The sequence below is a fragment of the Sander lucioperca genome, chromosome 7 (genome assembly GCF_008315115.2).
Source record: "Sander lucioperca isolate FBNREF2018 chromosome 7, SLUC_FBN_1.2, whole genome shotgun sequence".
In the NCBI taxonomy this organism is placed as follows: Eukaryota; Metazoa; Chordata; class Actinopteri; order Perciformes; family Percidae; genus Sander; species Sander lucioperca.
In genome coordinates, this window is record NC_050179.1 from 3452889 (window position 1) to 3466056 (window position 13168).

A 13168-nucleotide genomic window follows, 5' to 3' on the forward strand; every position below is an offset into this window, starting at 1 on the left:
CACTGGTGTTGTTACTCTTTACACACACACACACACAGGACCTACATACATGCATTAGTGAAGAGGTGTCAGAGCAAAGGGGTTGCCACATAGTCATCCCTCCAAGCAGTTGGGGGTTCAGCGCCTTGCTCAAGGTGAATTGTCACTTCTCCAGGTATCAGTCCACACTGCTTCCCAAGCCAAGTCCCTACAGACTGAGCTACTGCTGCCACATTAATAAATGCTGCTTCTTTGTTATCCAATGAAAAAAGGTTTTGTATGTTTAGATTTCTCAAAGTGAAGTACTGAGAAGAACCATTCCTTTACTGTTTGGTACCACGAAGTTGGTATCATACTATATATATGGTAATTTCTTAAATCATACTTAGCTCTACTTATGAGGGTTTCTCAAATTTCTCTGGCTGTTTTATTTCCCACCATTCTTATGACACCAGCAATGAAAGATTTGTCACATTGTTGCGTGAACATGAATTTTATGTTTATTTCTGTATTCTATTTTCAAGAGCGTGCAAGCAGCTTATAGTTGAAGTGTGCTAAACGACATTTTTTCTGATTCATCATATCTACTGTACAAATCAATAACCATTATTCAAATTTCACTGTTCTTTGTGATCATAATGTATTTTATGGCAACGATTTGCCATATGTGTGAATGTGACATTAATAGTTCAAGAACAAAACACACTCACTCCTGACAGCAAATATGAGCAGAGATGTGGTATACCTAGTAAGGCGCCTGTGTTATCTTGTCTCAGCAGGGTTTCTCACAGGATGTCGATCTCCTGAGCCTTGCTCTCTTTTGCTCTCCCTCCCTCTCTCTGTCTCAAGCCCACAGCCCCACGGCACAGACGCATAGTAGCGAGAGAGCGAGCGAGAGAGAGGGCTGGCTGAGTTTCAGAAACATTAACTACTCCCTAGAGAACCACACACACACATACGCTCACACATGCAGTGTTTGTTCTGGGCTTCTCTTTGTATTGGATCGCCACGCTCCATTCTGTTTGGCCTCTATGCCAATGACTTCTGACATACTGTCATATGTGCACATACTGTGTATTCTCTTTCTGTCAGTTTCTCTCTCATCAGTTGAAACATGATGGGCAGCCACTTGCTACTGACGGGAGACTCTCATTCACTATTCAAATAATTCCATTATTTGGTTTTCTTAGACATTAAAAAACAACCATTGGGCTGCATTTGCTCTTTGAAGTAGTCAAGGCTCATTCTCTGTAACAAACTGACATAAAGTTCATAGACAAATTCATTATCCAAGACAATTCAAGGTCTTTCTGGTCTGTAGTGTCACAGCCTGTGGGGGCTGTAGACTGAAGAGTTCAACATTAGCTATATAAAGTTCAACACACAGTGAGTGGAGAAAAGACCTCTCAGACAGATATTCTGAGACAATTAATTCAACCCGTCTCCTCGTCTCTACAGACCCCTGACACCCAAGGCCAGTCGGAGGAAGGACAGACGTAGAGGGATGACGTGCGTCATGGAGGATGTCCTCGTGCATATACATATGAATATGTGTGTGTGTCTGTATGACACATGTACACACATTCTTATGAACTCTTGTGTGCGTATGTGTGGAAAAAGTGTGTGTCCGCATGTATCTATGCATGTCATCACACACACGCACGGACAATCACACACACACACACACACACACACACACACACACACACACACAGACACACACACACCTGTCCAGGAGAGTCAGATTCTCCCCTAATGGCACCACGGGGACCCAGGACATTAGCATATTAAAAGGTGACATTTCACAGTCTGAGTCTTGCAGTAGAGTGCAGCGCGATCACTCTGACAGTCTGACAGCCACACAGGCAGGCCAGAGAGCAGACACATAAGACTGTGGAGTACAACACAATGGGAATATGGGAAAGTGACTGGATTTTATAAAAAAAAAAACACCTGTCCATATGATTTTTGGCATCTGCTCCTAAACTTAGAAACAGTAAAAGTGTCTCTTTAAGAGGAACTCACACACAGCAGCAGGTGTAGGTACCACACACACGCACACACACACACACACACACACACACACACACACACACACACACACACACACACACACACAACAGGGGCCAGCAGTTGAGAGAAGAGTGACAATGGCTGAGTTTAGTAATTGGCTCTGAACTGCAGCTTCAGCAAAAGCCTTAGTCCTGTCGGAAACCTGTCAGTGTTTGGCATCTGTTACTATCATTTTCATCTGCAGGACAGCACAATGTGAAACACCTGGGTTGGGACATTATCCCACTACCTTCCTCTCTGCTGTCACATGTTACAACAGTTCCAGCAACTACTTCTGCTACAACTAATAATACCTCTGTCAGTGCCGAGGCAACCAAAATGACCTTTCTTTCCCTCAAGAGAATTTTAGACTGTATGTGGAGCCGAATACGAGATAGAAAGAGAGTGACTTCAGGAGCAACACAACAATGAGTGAGAAAAAGTCGAGGACACTGACACTGCGAGAAGCTGATTAATACTGACTGTTTATCAAACAGCAATATTAGAGCACAGAGAGCTTTTCATCTAAAGTCTAATGATGCTGTCGCAGAAGTGATGCAAAATGGAAGGATTTTCCATTTGCAGATAACCTGTATTGTAAGCAAACTCATCCGCTTCCTGCTTTCCAGCTCATAAGCAAACAATTACAGGAGGCGCTCCTCTCTGCGTGTGGCCTGTGAAAGACAATTTTCAGGTTGTAACATCTTGTTGTCCTCTATCTTCCTGCTCTCTTCGCTTTCTTTATAACTATTCCATCAACACAAAGGCCAATTTTATGTGGGCACTGCAGGAGCCCTGGGACATAATAAGAAAAAACAATCCCTACTGTGTCCTTCAAAATGAGGCTGTGTGGGTAACAGAAACATTATAAATAGGAATGTTTCAAAGTGTTTTGGAGTAAGGATAAAGTAATCATAGTTGAAGAAACTGGCTTTATTGTTTTGTTACCTTGAGGTTTTTTGGGGGATCTGACTCCTGGCTGAGGAGCTAAACAGCTGTTTCAGTTCAATTTTTGAAAAGGATGAAAATCAGCTGCTTTACAAGACACGCGTCACTAACTCAGTCAGTGATTCCACTCTTCATGAGGCTTATTATGATATAAATCACTCATATTCAAACATTTTTGCAAGATCAGCCATTGATTGATGTCAAAATTTTGAACCCACTCAAGCAGTCCTCTCCTAATTTTGATTTTTGAAATGCTAGCTGGCAGTCAGCCCAGATTGTATGTGTCAAAGAGCTCTTTCAGGAACATCACTATTCAGTTACAGTCCAACTCTTAGTGTTGCTTCAGTCAGCCTGGCTGCTGCATATTAACATTTTGGAGAGAGAGAGAGGAATGATGTTCATCAAATTGTCCCTGTTCTCCAGCCAGAGTGGGAAACAGGGACAATGTGGTTGTTGAAAACAAGACAAATAATATACTTTCTCACCTATAGATACAATAGATAAAAAAAAATAAAGAACTTGTTTTACTAGTACTTGCCTTCTTCACATACATATACATGGAGATAAGTAAAAAAAAAAACATACAGAAATTATCTTAATAAGAAAAAAAGTGTTAGCAGAGTGAAACTACTTAAAGCCACTGGAAGAACTGAAAGCTGTAAACCTACCTTCATTAGTACTGACTCACTGAGTTTCTCACGGTTGACAATCTTTATGGCGACTTTCTGGCATGTTACACAGTGGATTCCCAGCTTTACCAACCCTGCAAAAACAAACAGAAAATACACACTTTATTAGGTCAAAAACTTCTTGCCACGCTTAGGACAAAAAGTAAGGCAATGTTTCAGATGACACCAAGAAAGCAACTGATGCATAACTGGACTAAATGTACAGTGCATAATGTATTCATAGTGAGCACTTTACTCACAAACATATAAAATAGACTTGAATTAAAGTGATTTGTGAAGGTTTATTTTTTTCTAACTACTAATGTGCATTGACCAGACTGATGTATAATGCTTATAATGACTTCTGAAGTGTCGACAGTTCCTTAAAGTAACTGCCCTCTGGGGTTTATTTGAGTCATAAAGGCAGTAAGTAAGTGGGCCATTTGTGTTATTGATTCCTATAATGTACTAAAACTGCTGTGATGCAGTCGTGTTGAGCTCAAACAGACAATATACTGTAAAAGGTAGTGGTAACAAACAGAGCCAATGGTCAGTGGTTGAATGGGACTCATTATTGACCAGAGCTAAAAAAAATGACAATAAAGCAATTTGGACCAAACTGTAGAAGAGTTAACCAGGATGTCACATTTCAACAACCCAGCAGAAAACATACCCTTTTACTTCACAACACAAACACATTGATGCACAGGGAGAGATTTAACTGTTTGATACGCCGTACCAGGTAGCTCTATTGGGATTCACACAGAAACCTTCTGCAAATCAAAACCCAAACATTATAAATCCTGTGATTCGCCACAGAACCACAAAAGCATCTTTGCCTTAGTTAGTGCCCCCAGGTATCCTTGTGAAATGATCAGAAACAAACAATGTAGAAAACAAGCAGGGATACCCCAATGAGTGTAGAGTTACAGTGGAACAAAGTGGTGTGTTTGAATGTATTTGATACAGGGGATCAGCACCAATCCATTTTCTGCAGGGACACAGAGCTGCACAAACATTGGAAAGATGTTTGCATCAGATAGATTACTTACAAACTGAAAAACTGAAACAAACACACACCCATACACAAACAAATGTCGGCTGTCTATGATTTCCCCAATGGCCCCATGGTGCTACAGGGATTTAGAGACGACAGAAGATGATTTTTAACTTGGTAAACTACAGCATTTGAGCTCTCTAATGGCTGGCACACAGAAGTTACAGAAAGTGGAATCATTTGAAGGCTTTGATTTTTTGCCACTCTCGTGCTGGCAGAGATGATGGTGGGATTTAAAAAAAGTGTTACTGTATAATGGCCTCAGACAGAAATTGTGCAGCTACTATAAGAAACATGTCGATGCAGATAAGTAATGTCCTGCATCAAACTGGCTGGCTGACATGACCTACTGTCTCCCACGGTCTCTCACACAGTTTGATTTCTACATGAACCAGCAGAAGAGGAGAGTCAATGGGCTTTGAGGATACGGGGGAACGTAGGAATGCAGAAACAAGTTGTATGACACCACAGAAACAACAGAGATGGAGGAGGGGATGTAGCAGTGGGAGACAGTGAAGGAGACAGAGAGATAAGAGTTCATTTCTTACACTGCAACTGTTATTCTTGTATTTCATACCTGTCTGTTTTTAACTGCTCTTTCATTTTTTATGTAGAGCACTTTGAATTGCCTTGTTGCTGAAATGTGCTATAGAAATAGCTGTCTTGCCTTGCATAAGTAAACAGAAAAGAGCACATAAAAGATGAAGGGGAAAAGTGGAAAAGATTGAGAATCAGGGATAGCATATTATTCAAATGACAGACCATAGATAATTAGGCAATAATGGAGAGCATTGCGTGGGAGTGAGGCTCTGTCTTGGGAGATGAGGGGCTGCGGGGGCCAAGAGTGGAGAGACACATGGAGGAGAGGAGGCGTGTGAGAGAGAGAGAGAGAGAGAGAGAGAGAGAGAGAGAGAGAGAGAGAGAGAGAGAGAGAGAGAGAGAGAGAGAGAGAGAGAGAGAGAGAGATACACAGAGTGACGGAGCACAGGACAGAGAGATGGGAAGGAAGCAAATGCTAAAAAGAGGAAGATGAAAGATGGAGAAAGATTTAGAAAAGGGGATAAAGCAGTTGAGCAGAAGGGGGAACGACAAACAAACCCATTATCCCTGTGATGGTAATCATATGTTAATGGCTGCTATAGAGAAGCTCATAAGTCATGATAAACACATTAAAGAGAAAATATCTGCCTGCAAACATGTGAAAAGTTAACTGGATTATTTGCTTCTCTATCCATCTTCCTCCAGTGCCTGTGTTTTTGTGAGCTGAGTGCGCATCAGCAAGAGGAAAATGTGCACGGGAAGACAGCACATTATGATTTTACAACCACTTTGTGTACGGATGGAAATTAACTCTCTCAAGGAAGTTCAGTACATAATACAAAGGGACATAAGACATAAGCCTCTTTTATACCACACACATAAATAATCACAACTTACAGTAAAACAACAATAGAGCTAACGGTCATGGAAAAACACATTAAATATACAAGCTCAAATCACAAAATGTGACATGTTAAGTCACTGGTAGTGAAAAAATAGCAAGCAAACGTTGGGTCCAGGAGATAAAGGCTACCTAAAAAACTGAAACAATATTCCTAACCAACTTTAGACCCACCTGAGTAATATCAGGCCAGAGGAGTAATGCCCAATTTATGGTTCTGCGTTGAATCTACACCGTAAACTTTATTGTCATTTAGCAGAGTACAGGTACAGAGCCAATGAAATGCAGTTGACATCCAACCAGAAGTACAAAAGAAGCATTAAATACCAAAGTGCAGGTTGAGTACAGTATTCTGTGCAGTTATGTAGACGATAGAGATTAATTACTGTATGTACAGTGTATAGTTAGATAAATACAGGTTTTCCAGATTACCTGTCTATAGTGACAGATAAGGAGTATAGAGGGTTATGTATAGAGAGTATATATATATATATATATATATATATATATATATATATATATATATATATATATATATATTCCAACAAATAGCACATAGGCATGCATGTCAGGGTACGGCATATTATATTCCATAACCTGCCCATAAACCTGTGCAATATACATATGTATATCACATGTGTGTGTGTGTGTATATATATATATATATATATATATATATATATATTCCCACAAATAGCACATAGGCATGCACGTCAGGGTGCACGTCAGGGTACGGCATATTATATTACATAACCTGCCCATAAACCTGTGCAATATACATATACATTTTTTTGTTTTTTTTGGTTTTGTTTTTTAATTTATTTATAGAATGTCTATTTATACTCTCTGTACATAACCCTCTATACTCCTTATCTGTCACTGTGTGTGTATGTATATATATATATATATATATATATATATATATATATATATATACATTCCCACAAATAGCACATAGGCATGCTAGAGAATGTCATCATGTGTGGGTGTTGTGTGCATTCACATGGTAGTTTGCCAACACACAGTACTTTTACATAATTACAAAGTGTGCACTAGAGACAGAGTCATATTTACCAAACAAGAATATACAGCAAAAACGGTTTTCAACCCAGAGTAGAAACAAGTAATAAATAAAACAAATCATACAATGAATAAATGAAAAAGAAACTTGTTGTTTTTTGGTTTGGCTCAATAAAACAGTATTTTGTTTGCAGCACAGGATTGTAGAGACAGAGCCATGCGGTTGAGATATTGAGTGTGTAGCTGCAGTTGCCCAGAAACCCACTCTCTACATCGCTGCACAAAGACTTTTACATGTACAGTATCTTCACAGAAACATGTTTCAGCCTCAACACCAGCATTTTAATAATTTTTAAACCACTACCAGCACCTCTAAAATAAACTCCCCAACTGATATCCTAACAGTTTATACTTCCTTATTATTCCTCCCTGCTTAATGTCCAACCCCAACATCCTCTTAATAGGAGATACTGTACATGCAATTAAGGACATAAGATTTTTCTCACAATACTTGTATTGTGACTTGTCTCCAATATGATGTAATACCTAATTAACCTCTGCATCTCCGTGACCCAAATATCAACCCTGCCTCCCCTTCTCTGTCTTGTCCTGTTAGGACGGTTATTGCCTGGTACTCCCTGTGCCCCTTTCACCTGACTGTGACGACACCCCAGAGGAAACCCTCAACATGTTGAGCTGAACCTGGAGTGGCATGGCTAGGGGGAGGGGGATCCAGCAGATGCCCGGGTTTCATCTGGATGTGGCTGGGCTGAGCAGGTAGTCTTTGAACATAGCTTCAAACGTAAGGCTTTGACTGAGAGCACAAAGGATCAGAGGCTGACGGGGGGGATACAAAGAAGATTACCGCTGCAATTGTCAGTGTCCATGCATGATTGTGTGTATGTGAGCATATGGATTACACTTCATTTTGATCTCTTGTAGTTGCATTGGGATGTTACTTAAAGAAACTATATTAACAACTATTTCATACGTGTTTATAGACATGCATGCAGAGTTTATATGTGCAGATGCAAACTTTGAAAGTGTAAAGCTGATGTACAGCACTGTGTTGTGAGTGTCACATGTATGTAATCTATTAACTGGACCAGGGAGACACATGCAGATTGGCATTGTCACATACTGTATATACTTTTCATTAACACAGATATGGACAAAAGCAGGCTGTGCAGCCGACCCGAGTTTGCAACTCCACTGAATCACCAAGTGCATCGATCTCTCCTCTCCTTCGCCCTCCTCCCAAATCAATAGCATCAAAAGCTCTCGCATTCACAACAATGCCAGAATAATGACACCAGCCAGGGACTTATGGGCTGGAGAGGCCACCATTGACTGACCAGAGGCCTCCATCCCGGCTCTGCACTCTTTACTTTCCATGCCGCCTTGTGATTAATGATCTAATGTGGAGGGACCGCTGGAGGAAGACACAGAATGAGAACTTTGGTCCATGGCTCATTGAGCATCAAGAGCCGAGTGACGTTTGGCTTCACTGTGCTGGAAGCTTTTGCATTGCTTCAAAGTCATGGTTTCAATCATTTCTCCCGCTGGCTTTGACAAATCAGGGATGAATAGTAACATTTTTGAATAAAAGCTCAGCTGATTGCATCCGCAGAACCGGCCATTTAGGAGAAGCAGGCTAGAGAACTGAGGGTCAGAAGTAAAGAGTCAATGTAAAAAAAGAAGAAAGAAAGAAATAAGAGGTAAAAAGAAAAAAAGAAAAACACGCTGGGAAACATGACTGTGTACAGTATTAACTCATCATTGATGGAAACAGTTACTTAACAACAATATCTGCACAGAGTGGTGAACATTTGACTAATCAAGTCATTTTCAAAGGCTGAAGAACATTCTGGCTGTTTGATTGCTCTGCATCATTGAGCCATGTGCCAGCACTGATTTGGTAATGAGCTTTTTCTGTCTCACTTCACTGTCTCTTCATAAGTAATTGTGTTTCATGATATCACAGCTGAACTTACTGACATCTGTCCTGACACATCTCTAATGGGTGTCAGGATGTATTAATTATGGGAGCTGATGTATGTGAACTTTTTGAATAAAGTCACTTTCTGCCAAATATTTTATAAACAAGTACTTTTGGGATTAAAAGAATATTTTCAACCAATCTGACACATTTACAGATGGCGTTAAGTCCATGGGAATTGGTGGGTGAAAGCCACACTTTCACTGCACATAAGCTAATGCAATAACAACAGTGATGTTTAGTGGATCAAAAAAGTACTACTTGCCATTATTTTATAGTGTAAGATGTCAATACGCGGTGTGGTAGCCAAGTTGGAAGAAATATCTGGAATAACTTTGAGTTGAGACAGTTTTCTGAATGACTACTATAAAATGAGAGATTACACTTTATTTAAATCCTTTGACTGGCTATGGGAGTTCCCTGTAGGCCCGTGTTGGCATATTTAAGTTTGCCTTCCTCTGTGTTCCTTTAAAGCTGTTTAGCCTGGCAGAACAGCCAGGAAAAACCCACGTCCCAGTGGGAAAAAACATGTCTCCTTCTGTGTTAACTTGTGAGAGCTCCTGTTCCAGCTTCCAAAGCATCAGTGGTCGATTTATCATCTGGCAGTGCTGGGACATCCAGCGAGGAGCAGGCAGGGGAGGACCCTGACTGTGAGCCCGATTTCCCCTGCCATTAATCTGAGACACTGAGAGAGAACGAAGGAGAGCTGGGGACCGAGGACAGGAATACCCTGCTTGAGTCTAGGAGAAGCTCTTTATGATCGCCACCTTCTAACCACCCACATATCCAATGAGCCACATGCACACACACGTGCGCACACAAACACACACACACACACACACACACACACACACACACACACGCACACACACTCTGCATCTGTGCTTCTATTTTATATAGGCTTCGCCCTCTAAGAGCTGTTGCTATTGGGTTTATCCCTTTGCGCATGCGCAGTCGTGAAGATTTCTTTCGCGCCCTTGTGCCCTGCACGGGCCTCTATTATGTCTGCAGTTACTGTATATCACAGTTGTGCGACCACAGATCTGCTCCCAGGTTTTCTTCAGTTCTGTTCTTGACCTGTGTGAATGCTGAGTAGCATTCCCCAACCCGGGAGACGGGTGGCTCCGATGTCTCGCTATGCACCGTTCACCAGGGCTCAAGGTGACACGGAAACGGAGTTTCTAGCGGTCCCGCCACGGCGGTAGAGCTTGGCCTCCATTCCGCCCCCGAAGGCCCCTTTTTTCGGCCGACGAAGCCCACACCGCCGTCTCCCCGAACCAGGTCCATGCTCGCTTCACTGATCGCGCGTACCTGTGTACCGCCTAGGTGACTGCGGCGCAGAACAACATCGCTCTGCTGTGTCTGCATGACCGCTAAGCTTTGGCTGTTCCCCGCTAAGGCTGGGGCAGCTACGAGCTGTAGGTAGTGGAGGGGATGCGGAAGCACACCTCCTAGAGAGCGGCGTCAGATGTCAGCTCGGGGAGACGGCGCTCCACGGGCTGCGGTCTGCGCCTCTCAAAGCCCCGCCTCCAGCTTCACCTACTGGCAGCGCAGCCATGAGGCCCGGCGGGCAGCACCCACCTGGTCCAATTCACTCGCCGAACGGCTGTGGCAGTGACAGTGACGGGGCACTGGGAATGCGTGTCTCACTCCAGCTAGAGTTGGAAACACAACGGCACTTTTAAGGGCCACACAGTTCCGTTAAGAAGCAGTTTTTCTTGCGGCCACTGAAACAGACGTTTCTCCTCACACACACGCAGACAGGCTTGCCGCCACGCCCACATGCAGTACGCGGTCAGAGCCAGCCACACTGTGTCAGAATTAACAGGCTCAAACACCCACTCAGAGTGTGTATTTATAGCCTACTCAGTTTTTCTCCACCTCTCAGCTGATTACATGGAATGGTGAGATTGCTGAGTGAACGGCTTGTGAGAATCGAACTACCGCTTTTCACAGTAGCGGGAGGCCACAATACTCACTGCTATGTAAACAGCTGACACACAGGCATGCGCATGCCCACTCCCGGGACACTGTGCTGTGCGGAGAAGCCTGCTTGTGGACCTTGTGTCACAGGTGGCATTGACTACACCAGTTTCGCCCTTGACCCAATAGCAACAGCTCTTACTGTGGATTTCGACAAGATGCAGAACGTCTGCGGAGCGGCTCCGCTGCAGAACGGCTACGTGCTCCGCCGTCCGGATTTCTTGCGTAAGGGCTGCGGCCAGCCGACCACGAGATCTCGCGAGTTCACGTATGTTCGCGCGATATAACAGGATGTAGTTTCTATAAACAGAACCACAAAACCAACAACCGTTTGTTTCCATCCAGAGGAGTAGAGGGGAAACAACTCTGTGCTGTGTTTTCAAGGTGTAGTGCAGGAAAATATGACCCGCCGTGAGCACAGTGTATTTTATTTTGAAAAGTAACCGGATGTTTCTGTGCTCGACTTCCTGTCCCGCACAATCTGTGCTGAATTGCTGCGGAGCTCTCCGTCATCCGTCAAAAATAGAAGCTCTGCGTATCTGCTCCGGAGGGCTGCGGACTGACGGAACTGGGACGGAGTAGGGACGCAGACGTTCCGCAGTCAGTGGAAATACACACATTGACTTTAATGGAAACATAATGACTCCGTCGACGTTCCGCAGACGTTCCGCATCCAGTGGAAATTGCCGGTTAGAGGGCGAAGCCTATACGAAATAGAACGATAGTTTCGTATTGTAACTCCAGATTCTATGAGTATAGGCATAGCTCTCTAAGATTCAGGCCTCCTGCTTCACTAACGTTGGCTGAAGAAAAATGCTGATGTTGGGAGCAGATCTATGGTCGTGCAACTGTGATATACAATAACTCTGGACATAATAGAGGCCCGTGCAGGGCACAAGGGCGCGAAAGAAATCTTCACGACTGCGCGTGCGCAAAGGGATAAACCCAATAGCAACAGCTCTTAGAGGGCTATGCCTATACTCATAGAATCTGGAGTTACAATACGTAACTATCATTCTAGCAGTTAGACAGATATAAACTTGTATTATTTAGCATGCGCGCATCTCTCTCACACTCTCACACACACACACACACAGTTTTCAGATGTATCCTCCTCACAGCACTGGCATCCATGCGGTTAAAGATCATTACTGGATAGCTTAATTTCCATCTGGAAACGACTACTAGGAGAGGAGCGAGAAGGTTTAAAAAGAGATGTCTCCACTTGCGCACCTCTCTCACTTTCAAACTTTATCTTTCAGAAGCCCTAAGCCAATGCTGGCAGATGGTAGTAGCTTATGCTGGCTTAGCTTTCTCTCCCCGAGGCACTGGCTCTGAGAAGCTCGTTGCCCTTAGGCACAGATCTGTGAGCTGCTTTCCACTCCTGCTCTCTAACCCTGAATGCTCTTCGTGGGGGCTACAGCTCTGAACTGGGATCAGTGTTTGAGAGGAAACACAATGTGTTACTAGGGGCTTATTCCTTCCTTTTTATGGCCATTTGGAAAGCCCCTGTAGCAGGGCGTGGGAATCCCCTCCACCAGGGCAAAGGGCAGGGGTTGAATACCTATCGTCAACCACCCTAGCTCTGTTTACTGTATGTCTTTGTATCTCTCAGTGTTCCTCACACAAATGCACAAGCACACACTGGCAGATTTAATAAGCAGGAATGTTAAATAGTGTAATTAAATGTTGATCTCTTCAGTTTTGTTCCCTCTACATACTTGAAATCATTAATTACAGACTTTCTGTAATGTCAAGCATGTATGTGGGTGGTGACTAGAATAGAAGGCAATATATTCTTCATTACAGTTTGTATGTAGTGGAGGTGACAAAGTTCCAAACACAAATGGTTATGACAAATGAATGCCTTCATATAGTCCGTGTGCAATTAATAGAAGAGAAAATGTAGTGAATCCCTCCAACAATGTTTTTACCAGAGCAGATAAAAACAAAAAAGGCAAAAAGGTAAGAAACCCAGCAACCGTTTTCAAACCTGGATATAAATATATTACCAAAATAAA

The 13168-nt window shown here is 42.9% G+C and overlaps 1 protein-coding gene across 12 annotated transcripts in view; it reads right to left on the reverse strand.

Annotated features, from left to right (window-relative positions):
• The window catches only part of LOC116038465 (serine/threonine-protein kinase BRSK2), a 176252-nt gene that overhangs the window by 72078 nt on the left and 91006 nt on the right, over nt 1–13168 (reverse strand). For all 12 annotated transcript variants that reach the window (XM_036003024.1, XM_036003029.1, XM_036003023.1 and 9 more), the window contains one exon: nt 3648–3742. In XM_036003024.1, coding sequence (XP_035858917.1) covers nt 3648–3742 — 95 coding nt within the window. The remainder of the gene's footprint in view (nt 1–3647; nt 3743–13168) is intronic.